The following is a 16,770-nucleotide window of genomic DNA, read 5'->3' on the forward strand; positions in this document are numbered from 1 at the left end:
ACTTTTCCATAGATGATTAATGTTTATCTTATGTAAACACACTGCAGTAACATTAACCTCAAGTCAAAAAGCAACATCTCAGGGGGTGAAGCAAGCGAGCAGCAGAAAGGGAAGGTTTCACTTCATTTTGTTAGTGAAACCCGAAAGTCTGAAAGTCTACCTGCGTGTGTGTGTGTGTTTTTTTTTTTTCATTTTTGCACCACTAAACCACAGGTTTCAGCCACTTTTGTTGGTATTATTTGAAGTATACAGATGTGTAGCGGGTGTATTCATGTGAATGCCAAAAGCCAGATGTTGAAGGGTCGTTGTTGATGCCTGTGATGTGGACTGTTCTCTGATCAGTATGAGCCTCATAATATTGATTTTTGTATTTTACTGAAAGCTGCTTTTTTACCTATGTTTTCTTAGTTGAAAAACCCCAATACACACATTTCTCTTGATTTTGTTCTCTGTCCTATATCTTATTGTTAAGACTTCAGTACACTAAGCATTAAACATAAGTCAATTATCAATTACATTTGATGAAATAATAAAGTAATGAGAGAGGAGTCTCTAAAGCTACTGTTTATTAATACTAGTAAGAGGTGTTAGATAATATTTCAAGACATTGATGCATAAACACTTTCAGATATTTTTCCATATGTGAGATTTGTTAACTAGCAATGTTAAGACACACGGGGAATCAAGGTGCAAAGGGTCCAGTATAATACAACATAATGGACTGGTGGGAGCAGCACATTGGCTGAGTGGTTAGCACTGTTGCCTCACAGCAAGAAGGTTCCTGGTTTGAAACCCATCAGGGGCCTTTCTGTGTGGAGTTTGCATGTTCTCCCTGTGCTTGTGTGGGTTTTCTCCAGGTACTCTGGTTTCCTCCCACAGTCCAAAAACATGTATGTCAGGTTGATTGGTGACTCTAAATTGTCCATAGGAGTGAGTGTGAGTGTGTGAGGTTGTTTGTCTCTATGTGGCCCTGTGATGGACTGGTGACCTGTCCAGGGTGGACCCCTGCCTTTCACCCAAAGAGAGCTGGGATAGGCTCCAGCAGATCCCTGTGACCCTGATTCAGGACTAAGCAGGTATAGATAATGGATGGATGGATGTATTGGTGTATTCACTACCCAAACTGACAGCAGGGGGAGGTAAAGGTCTTGTTGAAACAGATCACTAGTGATTACAGCAACATCCATTCTATTTCACTCTAACACTTTTAAATTAAAGATTAAATTAAATTAAAGATTAAGAAAATGATTTAGTTTGTTCTCCTGTTCCCAGTAGAGCATAAACAACCTGCAGCATCGTTACCTGTTTTGTGCTCTTTTTAATGTGGTCTGATGTGTGTTGTGTGTTTTTATTCATGTTTGTATTTTGCAGTGCTGTGCAGACCTTGTAGACACTTTAGATGTTAGATTCTGATCAGACAACACCATCAGCTGTCTGACTGATCTGAGGTTCATTGTATAGGACAACAAGCCCATAAAGAACCCACAAGAGTTAATGATGAACTATTTTCAGAGGCAAGAAGAACCAGGGGTCTGACCGCACAGAGTCCTGATCTCAGCAGTGTGGAGTCAGTCTGTGATCGCATGAGGAGACTGAAGACACTGGGAATCAGCCTGAATCTATAGAAGCTACAGCAGCTTCCCCAAGGTGCTGCAAATTACCAAAAGAGAACTGTTGCTGGTTTAAGGGCAAAGGGAAGTGACGCAAATACTGATTAGCTTAAGGTTTTGTTCCTTTTCCTGCACTTTGTATGAAGTTAACTGATAAATGAAAAACATTTTTTAATATTAAAAGAATCCCTTGTGTATTTTTACTACCTAAAACTTTTTCACAGCACTGTATGTGTGAACTTAGAGCAACTGTTGTGTTCATGTGCAATAGAAATATAAGTTGATGGATAAACACTATCATGAGTATCTCACATGCTATGTTAACTTCCGCAGCTTATTTGTGTGGATGCATGCATGTATGTGTTAAAAAATGCCTTTCTTTCTACCATCCAGAATCAATGTTCACTATTACAGTGCTGTGGTTGAAAACTTGTCTATCAAGCCAAAAAATATGGTAGAAATATGATAGAAACTCAGTCTATGTCAGCAGTTGTCTATTTTCAGAAAGAGCTTTTACAGGAAATCTGGTTTCAGCTGTCACAACATAACATTTCAATAAAAGGGAACCTCAAGTGTGAAGTGAGACTTAGAGAGAAACTGCAAGACTTGATGTACGACTGACCCACAACGCTGAAGCCTTGTGAGGTAAGATGACTGTTTTTACTGACCTAAACCTCTTTGACTGTTTTAGATGATTATTTTTTACAGCATTTCCTAAAATTAATTGTGAAGTCCAATCATTTCTCAAATAATTTTTTAAAATGACTTTATATTTATGCACATTCTTTTGATACTGTGTAACTTAATTATAAAAGGATGAATATTATCTGGTGACCTGTTCAGACTTGAGATAGGCTCCAGCAGATCCCTGTGCCCCTAATTAAGAATAAGTAGGTATAGATCATGGATGACTGGATGGCCAAATATGATTATAAGGTAAATGGTATATTTTATTATGTGGAGATATTTTTGAACATGATTACTGTAAATTACAAATAATTTATTAAATTATAAATAATTTATTATTTGTAAATAAATAAGAAGAGAACGTACATTGTTATAAATGACAATTTACAATTTAAACTATGGTAGTTTAAATGATGCCATGCACTAACTAAATTTCATTTTTGAACTTTCACATTTGCAGATCATGTCTGGTAATGACACCTTGATTTGTCCTCCTGGAAATGACACAGATGGATGTCCGCCCAGTAGCTCATCAGGTCTGGCTGTGGGCCTGACATTCTTCTTTCTGCTCCTTGTGATCGGAGTTGGTGTGATTGTGTACAAATTCCACAGTAAATTCAGAAGTATGCTGCAGTTTGGAACTAGAGGAAGCCAGAAGAAAGACTGTTCAGATGCAACACAAGCCGAGTCCAGTCATTACACCAGTATGATCAGAGAACAGATGGAAACACAGCCCCCCATCTACGAAAACCTGAAAAGTCAAACCTCCAACAGACCTGCAGCGAACCAGATGGGGTAAGCAACGCTGCAAGTGTTTTCATAGTTTTAGTTTTTGAGGTTGTCCCAGCTGTCAGAATAAATTAAAATGTTTTAGATTAGCTCAGAGGAAGCATAGAGATAAGATAAGATGAGAACGGAAACAGATGAAGAAACATTGTGCCCACAGTCTGAATTTCCCCACTTTTCACAGTAATGTTGTAATGCACGCAATTTGGTTGCCATCTGCAGGTCTTTTCTGTTGTTCCATATTATTTAAAGCCTATTAATCAAATATGCCACCTGATGACTCAGTGCTGGAGTTTTCCCTCTGAACAAGAATAGAATCTGCGGAAAGGAAATCTGCACAGTTTACATAATATTTGTTTCGAGTCACAGTGGATTTACATCAGAAAAGTGCTTTTTGATAGCCACATCATCTGCTACATGCGCTGCTCCTCCTCAGGTCGTCTGGTTATTCTGAAGAGGATTTGTACCTGCAGTGTGATTTTTCAGATGATGCGATATACAGCAACGATCCAGAGTGTCAACTCACCATCCACACTGACACCCAAGAAGACGACGTGTACATTGTGCCAACGTCATGATATGACACATCTGCATTCATGTGTTAATATCTTCTTCTGGTCAACTGCATTCTATGAGCTGTGCTCACTGACTCACGGTACAAATGTTACAAAGCAGAAGTATTCAGCTTTTTTTTTTTTTTTTTGCTGCAAATATATTCCTCAGGTTTTTCACATCTTTGGTTCCGTTTTTGGACCTAGTTTGTACAGTGTCCAACTGTGCAAACTAATGGATTTTGTGGCCTGTCCAATGGAATTTGTATTTTACATGCTTCTTGATGTGGGCTAGGGTCAAGCACATACAATGTTTTCTTTTTTCTGTATGAGCATGTCTGCATTTGGTCCTGCACTGGCTATACAGATATTTCAGCAGGGTACAAAACTAATAGTCTTCACAAAATCACAAATTATGCTAAAAGAAATCGACAAATGCAAATGACTTTTTTAATACACTGCAGTATCATAAAGAGGTATGTGAATATGAAAATATGCTGCATGTTTTTTGCACATGTGGATGTGTGTATTTACAGTATAGGCATGTTTGGGAATAGTATGTTGGGAATGTTTTTATGCAATAGAAATAGATCTACAATCTTACATTTATATCTCTTTTTTATGTGATCAATGAACTAACTATTAACACATTTTGATTACAATTATTATTATTTAGTGACAAGAGCCCAGTGTTTATAGCTCCTGCATCACTGATAGTGTGCAATGATTTCATTGAATGAATTGTATTGAAAATTATTTTATGCCCCAGCATATGTATTTTGTGGTCTGTCTGTGTTTCAGAGGAGTCAGTGAGAAAGGACTTAAAACTCTTTCTGACCAATGTTCCTCAGGTGAAATCCAAACTTGCAGCTTGTTTAACAGATTAGTTACACCAAATCACATCAAATCAAATCAACCTTTATTTATGTAGCACTTGTAAACAACTAAAAGTTGCTAGGGAGAAACTGAAAAAAAGCTCAATGCTTTATAGGAAATGGCAAAGTAATTGAGATTTGTCTGGTAATGAGTGGACTTGAGCATGAAAGTTTAGACTTTGTTTTTATTTTTGTTTCCTGTCATTTTGAAATTGATTTCAGCAATAGTTAGGTACGGGTTAGCTACATTTCTAAGATTTAAAACCAAGAGAAAACCAAGTGCTGGAGGCTAATGAGTTCAAGCTGTCTACCTTAGACTGCACACAGAAGAGCTTGACAAATACTGCCCCTAATTCTTTTACATTTGTATACTTTGGGTGGTACTGAAACTCATGAGCTTTCAGGATCTAAGATTGAAGACATTTCCATTGGCCAGTGGTTGTGTAATAACTGAGGATGTCATCCTTGAAGCTAAGAGTAACAGAACAAAAACAAAGAAATGAAGGAGCAGTTACTGGGCACAGGTCTACGTTTACCGCAAGAAAAGTGTAATCACCGTTAGCATTTGTGTCTGCAGCTCTGATTAATCACCTTTTTATTCAGCTGCCTATTTATTCAGTTGTCCAGGGTCACTCAGTATGTCCCTCCCTTTAATACACTGAGTTTATTAATTGTTTAACAACACATGTTGACCTTTACTCATTCAGAGATAAAAACTAGAAATATTCATTGGCCCTTTAACATCCATTTCAACTTCAACATGCGTTTTTTATTAGAATGGAGCAATAATACGCTTTCTACAAAGTTTAGTTCACTTAAATTTGCTCACTTCATATCGCACTGATCAAGTTGTTCTGGTTATTTTTAATGTTTTAACTTTGAGCATCATCTTTTCAGTTTCTTTTATGAGATACATTTCTAATGTGTATTATTTTCTCTGGTTTTGGTGATCACACTTATCGGAGAATATCTCACATTATTATTTGTTCTTTTTCTAATAACTTATCTCAAGAACACTTAAAGGCAAATACTGCAGACACAAGCTTCGATAATCTGCATTGAAAATGCATTTACAGTATCGTCATTGATATGTAATCTGCACAGTCTGAAGTTTAGAGAACAGGAAGCTATTTTATTTATTTATTTTGCCTTTTCTTTTCAGATTTAACTAATTATATTAGGATGACTTGAAGGTCATAAATTACTGTTTCCTTATGTTTCTCCACAACACCCTGACCTACACAATCCACTGCGGTAGAAACAGTTTCTGTAAATAAGTGACAAATGTACAATAAATTCATGCTCGCATCTGTAGTATCAAACATTCATGTGGCTCTATTAAGGTGCAGGTTTGATATAAATAAACTGGAACGTTTATATGCTCGTTCATGTATTTATTGAAATGTACAAGACAGCAAACAAGATATCTAATACATAAGTTTCATAAAACAAAGTACTTTAAATAGAGATAGTAAAATTAAATAGTCAATACTACTAAAACATGATGTAACATCACACAACAACAACAGAATTACACAATTAGGACCATAAATAGAACTTAAAATAAATATTGTTTAAAGGCAAAGATATGATTGAACACAGATGTACTGTACAAAGCAGTGGCTCTGTCCAGTAGTAACATGTTTTTTTTATCCTCAAATAAAGTGGACGACTGGAATTTAAATTAATTTTGCCAATGAAAAAAGGTGATAAAACGTTCACTTAAGAACACAGTGTAGTTGTAACATATCTTTTCAAATGCTAACCCTAAGATTAGGGTTTACAGCAAAGAAAAGATCCGTGCATTTTTCCTCAGGCACAGTGACATTTACTGACAATCAAGTCGTCGAAAGGTGTCAGCTTCAACTTGCCCTTACTGTCATAGTGCATGAGGACCATTGGTTCATAAGCTGCCGGCACGCAGCAGGGGCGGGGTGTCGCTCCTTTGGTGATCTGGTGCATCCGAGACTTTACCTGTGTGTGCATGCTGGCCGGTTTGTAGTTGTGGGGACAGGTGCCGTCACAGAAATGCATTGTGTATTCAGCCGGGGCCACCACCCAGTCTGTCCAGCCGATGTCTTTGAAGGACACAGTGACAGATTTTTGGCAGCACCATCCTCGTTCATCGCAGTCATCTTCCTTATTGGAGCGTCGTGTCCTCTGTGCAGGTTTGTGCTGAGTGAGGCCTAATTCCAGAGAAATGGTTGGATTATCCCTGAGGTCATCTCCATCAGCTACGACCATCCCTACATCCACAACCAGTGACTGTCCATCAGTTCTCATCCACTTCTCCACCTCAGGGCTAATGTCAAACATCACATCTTGAGTCCTTGAGTCATTGGCATGGACTAGAGCGTCTGTGTGTGTCCATGCAGCAGAGTTCATTGGTTTCATCCCGCTGACTTTAACTTTTATGTCTTGTCTTATCTCAGGCTGAAATAACGTTGTTTTTTTTAATATCTGTCTGGAAACCTTCAGTTCTGCCCGTGCTAGTGTCAGCTCAGTGTTGATATTTGTGTTTTTGAGGAAAACAGCTCTGTACCACTGCATAGGCCGAGCAGACTGCAGGTGTTCTCCCTGTGGAAGCAGCTCCACTAAAAAAAAACACACACACACAAAGCAACTTTTCTTTAGCACAGTATCCTGTGATAAACTCACAAACTATATTTAAACATGTACATATGTTCATCAAATCATATACTTTTATTTTGAATTCCAATGCTCTCTTGTTCTTGGTTTTCTTATTATCTGTGATATTAATAAAAACATTTCTAAAGTGTAACATTGTGTAGAGGGTGTGTCTGCCATGCTTCTGGTGTCTAAAAGCTTGTAGGAATGTATGTTCTTTGTTTACAGGACGGTTTGATCGCTACAGGTTGTTTTTCCAAGTATTCTGATGTGTTTAATGTCTGCAGATAAAGTCTAGGAAGTCAGAGAGCTTCACCTGGACCATAAACTACACTGTAAAAAAGAAAAAGCTGAGAACACTCAGAACCAATCAACCTCAGAATTTCAAGACCACAAACTTACCACAAAATTTTTGAGCTCGATAACTAAACTGAACTGAAACTAATTTTTTAATTTTAGGTTGTGAGTCATCCAACTTTTATTTTTACTTCTGTTGACATTACAAAGACAAGCTATGACTAACATTTATTTTACTTTACATTATTACAATTATTCTGTTAATTTACCTCAAGTTGCTGTAGCTTACATCTGTGAGCTGTATCCTTTTGATAATGTTTGGTTTACAAATGACCTCATATTCCTTTGGCTTTTTTAATTTTATTAGTAGTTATCAGACGTGTTTTCTATTATAACAGTGTTGCTGTACTGACATATAATATAAGCCCAGATCCTCAATATAACCTCCAAGTACATTATAAAGAGGAGATCAGGAAGTGCCTGAAGTGGAGGCCTATCAACATCATGGTTTCCACTGTTTTCATTCTCACACATGTATTAACAAAAACTGACTAACATGATGCACTTTTTTGTATAAGTGAGAAAAGGATTTGAAATTGGGAGTATATATAAATGATCTTAGAGTGTTTGATGAGTTAATGAAACGTCCACTGAACATCTGGAGACAGGAAGAGTTTGTTTGCTGTATCCCATAACTAAAGTTAATGACACGATAACAGAGTGTCCACAGGTTATCAGGATACGTTAACTTGTTCAAGTAATAAATGACCTTGGTTTGTTGGTGCAGTTTGAAATGTTTTTCCATTTGCTGATGTAACCGTTTTTATGGCAAAGAATATAAGTAGATGTTTTTACAGTGTATATAGACAGGTTATTTATAGTGTGTTCATAACCACACCAGTACAATAGCTTTTGTATCTGCAAAGGTAAACTCACGCTGCAAGATTTCTTGAACTCATGAAACATTCCTACTCCCACTCAAACCTTTGAAGCTTTTCACATCAGTCCCTTAAGTGTCTTTATGGTGCCTCACTGTCTGACAGATATCTCACCTGTAGCTGGAAAGAGAACAGTAGTCATGGTGGATTGTGCGGTTTCCCTTATTGACTGGCTGGAGTTTCCACTCATCACACTCAGTGTTTCGCTGTAGAGCTCATACATCTTCCTCATCTCCTGCTCAGAGGCCTTTTGGGTTGGCCTGGGCTCCCTGTCCATACCCAACGAGCTGAGGATCCCCGTCTTCACCGCCTCCAGGAACACATCTCTCTGTCTGTCCACCCTGTCTACATCAGGTGCGCCTCGAGGGGCCATGTGAGGCCGACTGTCCCCTGAACTGGAGAGGGAGATGAGCAACAGCACACAGGAGAAGAGTCGATGGATTGTGTATGATCTCAGCATGGTGAGCCTGCCAGGTAGGTTTAGCTTGAAAGTGCTGCAGCTCAGTGGATGGGGTTTGTCCATATTATAAATGAAATTCTTGACATGCTTTTATTTATACAGCTTCTGTGTTGCCACACCCCTGACTGGTCAGGTGAACCTGTGATGAGCTCAGCAAGGCCCATGTCATAATGTGGCAACATTTTGCAGCAGTGTGTTTATGTATTAGCAACAGGTGAACTGTGAAATTACACATTAGTGGCGCTAATTTTATACATTTATTGTGTTTTCAATTTAATTAGTGCACGGTGGGAAGTCGAGCAGAGATGGGAGAGAAATACAAGGATTTCTACATGTACATGGTGAGCATCTCAGCACGCTGTCACATGACTGACAAGTTACACGTCACTTAATCAAATAAACGACCATATGCCCTACAGTGAGCAGTTCTAAGAAGCGGGACAATGTGCAATTATATTAGCTCCTCCAGGGTTATTAATGACAGTGTGATGGTTGATCTCTATAAGGCTGTGACTCTGTTCCTCTGCAGCCCTGCCCCGTATATTCACAAAACAGAATCAACTACAGACCAAAGAATCTTTCATTTGCCTGCAAGACGTTAAAACCTGGGCAGCCCCATCTCCAATTTCTACTGAACACCTTCCTACCAAAGACTTCCGTGACAAATATCTTACAGTCATTACGTCATCATTCAATTGATGCAAGCAGGTTGTCAAAAATAAAAAGAAGCGCTCTGTGAAGTTGCTTTATTTTATGATGACTAAAATAGACTTAAAACATATCAGATCTCAACCTGTACTGTCCCCTGTGCTGGATAAAAGAGCAGCATTCCTTCTCTGTAGGTAGTAATTGTTGGGACAGACTAAAGAGCAAACCACAAGCTACAGTAGTGCCCTGCTCTGTTGCTTATTGAGCAGCATATTACATAAAATCCTCAGTTAAATCAGTAAATAGGGTCAGTGCACTGGATGATTACAGAGTAGTTTCCCTACCCTATTATGTTGCTGTTTTTGTCGGTGACCTTTTTTTCTTTTTTTTATTTTGGCCTTGAGGGCATTCTCGACTGAAACAATTGCTGACTCATAGTGAGTTCCATACGCAAACACGGTAACTACCCATAAAAGTGAATTTATGGATGCAAAACTTTCTGACTTCCCGCAACCAGATCCTAAAACTGTTACATCATATGAGGTTAATAACAGATACAAGAGATGCTTGTATCTATTTTATTGTCTAACAACATAATATAGCAATAAAATGAGCACTACAAAATAATAAAATGAATTTTAAAAATCAATAACTTACATTAAATGTTGCATCCAAGAAGGATACAGGTCAGCAGGCCAGACAGAATATTCTCAAGATGCAAAAAGCATAGACTCAAAACATATTCCCTATATCTAAATAAATATATGGACTAAATAGCACACATAAAACAAAGCTGGCCTGGATAAGCAGTGGCTGTGGATTGCAACACATTTCAAACCTGGAGCAGTTCCTCACGCATCTTAATGCTGATATGAAAGAAATTAGAAGGAAATGATGTGGTTATTTCCTCACGCAGAGATGATGCTAAAAGAATACACTGAAACATGAAGAATCTATATCTGCATTTACTAAAAATGATCGCACAGCTAAACCTCTGTAAAACAGTTTAAATAAAAACTGAACATGGTCCCTTTCATGAAGTTGGATCATGTTGTGCCTCTCACGACTTCCCTTATTTCTATGTTGAGTTAACTACCATAATTCAGAACTCATGAATTAAAGAAGTCAAGAGATGTTTAACAAAAAGACATGGATTTATGCAAAATATGGTTATTTTTTTTCTAACATTTCTCAAATCTTGGACATTTACATATTGGGTGCTTTTACTTTAGAGTTTTAATAGCTATCAAAATAAATCCTTCACTTTTGACCTGTGATAAAGGAGGGTTCCCCATGGGTTCCAGACCAAACTAGCTGGTAACCAGCATTTTACAACTATTTATGATTATATACTAACATATGACAATATGTTAGTACATAATCCACACTAAACTGTTGTGCTAAATCAAAAGCCAGGGAAATATATTCGGGTGTGAAAAAGTTCTTGTCCAAGTGTCAGGGATGTTTGAATTTCTGAGCAGTGAGTCACTGGGGTGATGAAACAATCATGTGCTTTGCGAGGTGAGCTCACCTTTCAAATTAAAAGCGTGTCAAAGGTATAAAATGACTCACACATATGGGCATGGTTGTTTAAACCATCGTGTAAGACTCTCAGTCTCATCTGTTTTTTTCTTTTAGGACATGAGCGAAAAACAAAAAATCAGAAAACCACTGGACTTGAATAGAAGTATCTCAAGAATGTTGTTATATGGTTGTTATAAACTTAATCAGATTTGATGCCATATATAATTTTTATTATCAAGCATCTTCATCCAAAGCACAGGAAATACACTAAACCAAATCTATAGTTGGTACAACTGCATGCAGTAGTTTCAGGTACTGGCAGGCAGGTTGTTACAGCTTGTAGATCTTACCACTGTTCTTCTTTGGATTTTGGCTGTCTCACTGCTTCTCTGTTCATGTAATCCTGGACTGACCGGGTGACGTTGAGATCGGAGCTCTGTGGGGGCCTGACCATCTGTTGCAGGACTCCTTGTTTGTCCAGGGACTGAAGATAATTTCTTACGACTTTGGTTGTATATTTGGGTTTGTTGTCATGCTGGTGAATAAATTTCACTGAGACTGATCAGGCACCTGCTTGATGGATGATTCTTTTGTATGTTTCTGCAGATGAAAAATCCAATCGTAAATATGCAAATGTTGTACAAACCATATTAATGTTTTAATTTCATTCCACAAGCCTTCATTCATTCTTTATTTCATTCATTTACCCATTACATATCTTTCCACTGGAGTACATTTAATCATACTGTATTGAGAGTGGGGGGAGGGGACCTTTCCCAGGATGCACTTGACAAAAGAGATAACCAGTCATGTACATGGTTAACGGGCATACAGCTCCCTGGTGCCCTCTGTTGGCTGTAACGCTACAGTACAGAGTTTAAATAACTACAGCTTTCTATGAAGATGTCTCCATATGGCATGTAACAAGAAATCCTCTGTTTTACAGAAGCTCAACTAAAGACCAAAAGTATCATCATCTGGTGGTTTGGTTGGTTCATTCAAGCTGTAAATGTCCAGATTTGTAATTTAAACCTTAAACTAAGAAACAATGACACTAGAAACATTCACATATTTTTCATCACACTGTGTTTAATTTGTGTTGTCATTTTTATTATATGATCATTTTAAAATGTTATTCTTTATTTCCAGTACTTCAGTGTGAATAGGCTCTTTTTTTTACCTTTTAGCCTGTAGCTCAATGAATAAATCAGGAAGGTGAGATTAAGATCAGAAACAGAGCTAAAGGAAACACATATGTGTATGAAAATAGGGCAATACAAGAAGGAAGCACTGACTTTCATGCCTGACTGGTTCCACAAATGAGTGCGGAGCATTTGAACATGACCTATGTTAAATCACATGGAGACAAAAAGACACACACTGAACTTATCAGTCTGGTGAAGAATAAACTCTCGGTTTTTGTACACATGGAGGTTTAATTTAAATACTTTTATCTCATTTTGTGATGATGTTCAACTGAAGCAAGAAAATTACACACAAATGCAGAGGCAGCTCCCAAAGAAGCACTACAACCTTTTTGCTTGTTATACTTGCATTTATAAAATCACTGTGTTCTAAGAAGCAGATTATTATTAAGTTAGTGTGCCATATAAATTTGTTGAAAAGGGCAAGAGAACACTCTAACAGTGACGCACAACAGTGAACTGATTGTAGATTTGCATACACTGTTTTTAGACATAGAAAACCCACAGAACGTATTAACACATTGACTGAATGTCTCTTCAGTAGCAGATTGTGTGGTGTTATGCACACTTTCATTTTGACAACACACTTTATTTTTTAATGAGTATTAATAAAAAAACCCTAAAATTTCAATCAAGATGAATTAAAAAAAAAAAACACTGAGTGCGTTTAAATGCTCTGTAGATTGTAACACTGACTTTTCACTTGAAGCTGTTACAAATAGTGAACTTTACAAAAGAACAAGGAAGGATTCACATCCCTCTAGTTTACATAAATAAACATGTGACATCACAGGACAAAGGACTGACCATTGTTGTTTATGGAAAAACATCATGGTACCAGTGGAAGACGGGCACAGATCCATCACTGCTGTCTAGCTCGATTTCAAAGCACAATTGTTCTTCATCGTTTCTCTACTGAGGGTTTACTCCACCACACAGACACTAGGATTTTCAATTAACTGCATCTGACCAAGGTACATCCAAATATGAACACAAACAGATTGTTCTAGGGGTTTATCTGTGGTTTGTGCCTTTAGAGTTTCAGGTTACTGCTAAATAGTCCACTGTCATGAGGATCACATATGTTTCAGAACATCCTGGGCCTTGGTTATCTATTCAGGATGTAAAGTGATGAGGAAGTATCTATCCTGTGTTTGTTTATCTGATGGTGCTTGGCCTGCAAAATGCCCATGACACACAGTAAAATCAGTGTTTTTGCATTTGACAGCTGATAACAGAATATCAGCTAGAAGGTGGGGTAACTCGTCTTCTCCAGGTCTATGTTAACTACCCTCCTCACCCACCTCTTCCCTTCTCTTCTGATCACCGTCACCTTAACGGGGCCGGTCGCACAGCTCGCCCCGGGGAGGAGGAGGAGGAGGAGGAGGAGGAGGAGGTGGTGGTGCAGCAGCAGCAACAGCGAGGAGGGCTGTCTCAGTGCTCCCGGGGAGAGGACGGAGCGCAGTATGGGCTGACTGACGGACCCACCTTGGGGTGTTTTCTTCTCATTGTCTTCAGTGATGGATGAGCCGAATATCCTGAGACGCCGCGGACTACAGGTAACTGGAGACGGTCATATCCGCGCTCCGATGTGGTTGTTTCGGGGAAATAGGGATGAAGATGGGATTTCTCCTGGCATTTCTCTGGGTGTAGCAGCTGAGCAGCCCATAGCTCATATTTTTAATGCATTTAGCATGTAGTCTGTTTATCATTCCTCCTAATAAATCCGCTTTATCGTCTGGAAGTGTTGTGATTGGTATTGATCATTTGTTTCATCATGACTGGGGTCCATTCATCACAACAGGCGGCACTACGAGTCACAGCAATTACAGCAATTAGTGCGAATTAGTGCACGTAATGCAATTTATGAATGTAAGGTGTGTAAAGTAGATCTGATCTCAGGATCCGGTGTTTGTTTTGGAGCTCCTCATTGGTGCGCCGGTGAATGTGGTTGCCTCGGTGATAGGAGCACAAAACCCAAGGGTCCTGCAGGACTGGCAGTATCAACCCTTTAATCTTCTCCAGGGCTCCATGTTCATCTCTTAGGCTTGTCAAGAATGGGAATAATAAAGTGTTTCCCCCCCCTCCTCCTCCAGTTCATTCATGTGTATATTTTCTGCATAATTGAAGTAGTAAGAGCTGCATTGTTTCTACCCTATGTCCGTCTGGAGGAGGTGATGTTGGGTTTGTGATGAAAGCCTCTCATGTCCACACTGGGTGTTCCCCTCCTGTTACATTCATCAGCAATTTAGATTTAAGAGCAGCCCTGTACTAATAAATAACATTGTGCTGAAATTAATCAGGGTTGTTTTTATGCATGTTTCCCTCACTGTAATTGCACCAGTGGAAAGGGCACAGCCTGATGTTTTTTTTTCATTAAGAAGCCTACTGCTCCACATAACCAAGGTCTGAGATGGGCTGTATAAACGAGAAACACAGTGCCACCATTCTCTGTCCTTCAAATCCGGATTGCCAAAAATGCAGTTGCCTGAGCTCAAATGCAGCACTAGCCACGGGCCATTAAATAACTAGAATACCCACTCTTCATGTAAAAAACTAGGCCATAAATTATATTTATACTGCATTGAATTGGGGTGATGGAGTGGAGTGATAGAGAAGGGTAAGAATTTTCCACAAGAACACTCATCTGGAAAACAGCTGCAACCTTTGCTTTTTTTATTTAAATATATATTTTATAAATGTAAAGTGACTGCAGTAAATGTTCTCATTCCTCCCTGTTTATTCAGAAGACTCTGTGTTTTCACGACAACAGAATTATGCGAGTAATAACTGTCCCCTGATTATGGAAAGATATTGATTTGTGGAGAGCCCCTCTAGCCAAACACTATATATAAAGCAATAGTTGATATCTGCATCTTTCTTTTCTCTCCTATTCCAGAAAGAATTGAGCCTTCCTCGCAGGGGAAATGTGTAAGTATTATTAACTGACTGATTCTGTCTTTGTCTCCTCTGCCTTCTCCTGAAACCAGACCAGCCAGGTATCTGTTTCTTGTCATTCATATTTCACACCCGCATACATTTACCTAGACTGCTCCTGAGGGGCATGAAACTCTGAAAGTGCTTATGGGGAGAGCAGTCTCACTACACAGACAGGTTTTACATTGATTTTCAGATAGGGAGAGCAGAGATCAGAAGAGAAGGTGCCTATTTTTTTACAGTAGAGTTACAAATCTGTCGTCATTGTGTTTATGTATTTAAATTTGTGAACTGACCAAGCAAATCCAACAGGCTCTTACAGCTAACCGAATGGTGATTTTTTTTTTCTTCCATCTTTTTCCTGCCCAGAATTCAGAGGTAGTTGGATGATGATTAATAGGATTTTTACACAGTAGTAACAGGTACAGTGAGGTGTGACACACATGAAGGAACTTGCTAGTGATTTTGCTGCTCAAACAGGAGGCACTCCAGTCAGAACAATATCCACCTCTTTACTCACGCTAACCTGCTCAGGGACTTTCCCCTATCTTAGGAGAAGAGATAAGTCTGGTTTTAGTCTGAGTCAGTGGGAATATCAGAATGACGAGAAACACTATTGGAGAGGTGAAATCGTTAAAAATATTTCTGTTGCTCTCTACAGTATTTTCTCCTTCCAGGAAGGTGGTTGAGACAAACAAGGAAATGTTTAAGATGTAATAGGACCAGCAATGTTTATGAACTAAGACCTGTGGCTGTTTGTGGTGGCCCACAATATGTCTGGTGGTAAGAAAACTGAATACTTTTTGATAGCCTATTGTTGATTAAGATTGAAGGATCTCTATGGACAAATCTCTTAAATATTTCAGTAGAAATGTTTAGTCTTATGAGAAAAATCTTATGAACCTATGCTTTGCTAATATTTTCCTAAACAAAACCTAAACAATTTAGCTAAGTAAATTTCCAAGTAATCAAATCACAAACAAACAAATCTGAGGTCTTGGTTCCCATGACGGCCTGGTGCCTCAGGGCAGTTGTCCTTTTTGACTGGTAATCCAACTTTGCAGTTCTGATTTTGGAAATAATAAAAAATCTGAATCTGAATCATATTTAGGAATTTGACTGTGGTACAGTGGTTCTCAATGAGCTTTGTCATAAAGTCTCATTAGCTACAAATGCATATGGAAAAACAAAATAAATATCAGTAGTAAAATAGATATAGGTTAAATAAGATCTCGATATCACATATCATTTATTATACAGCATGTCTGAGTTTTTAAATGTGAGAACACAATTTGAACTTTGGAGATTAGCCTACAGTTAGTTTCATACATGAAAAAGATAAGAGGATCTCAATATTACCTGACAAAAATACAACAGCCATTACCACTAAAAAAACTATCAGCTTGACGGTTGCGTCCTCGATAAGTCATGCTATGCACATCTTACTGGCAAGGTGTAGGCATGTAGTTCTCGAAATTTGGTTATCTCTGTAAACACACGATTTCTCCATCATTTCCCCCCTGGGTGATTCACGTGTGTTGTGAACGTTACAGCAAAATTTCCGACGGTGCATGAAGGCATCATTAGTCCCGCCTCCCTCCGGCGCGCTCTGATGCGCCTGCGC

The 16,770-nt window shown here is 38.5% G+C and overlaps 1 protein-coding gene across 1 annotated transcript; it reads right to left on the bottom strand.

The window, feature by feature from the left end:
- Window positions 1–6,321: 6,321 nt before the first annotated feature.
- Window positions 6,322–8,895, bottom strand: gdf15 (Growth differentiation factor-15). The gene is made up of 2 exons (XM_026314311.2): window positions 8,487–8,895; window positions 6,322–7,103 (listed from the first exon to the last, which is right to left on the bottom strand). Exons 1-2 carry the CDS (start codon window positions 8,893–8,895, stop codon window positions 6,322–6,324), a joined length of 1,191 nt encoding a protein of 396 aa, XP_026170096.1.
- Window positions 8,896–16,770: the final 7,875 nt, after the last annotated feature.

This window comes from Mastacembelus armatus, chromosome 17, assembly GCF_900324485.2.
Source record: "Mastacembelus armatus chromosome 17, fMasArm1.2, whole genome shotgun sequence".
In the NCBI taxonomy this organism is placed as follows: Eukaryota; Metazoa; Chordata; class Actinopteri; order Synbranchiformes; family Mastacembelidae; genus Mastacembelus; species Mastacembelus armatus.

What these genes read in the sequence shown, in the direction of transcription:
- gdf15 (XM_026314311.2), bottom strand. Translation starts at nt 8,895, where the DNA reads ATGGACAAACCCCATCCACTGAGCTGCAGCACTTTCAAGCTAAACCTA. An exon ending in TGTTCTCTTTCCAGCTACAG is followed by an intron (nt 7,104 to 8,486) that starts GTGAGATATCTG and finishes GTTTTTTTTTAG; the next exon opens with TGGAGCTGCTTCCACAGGGA.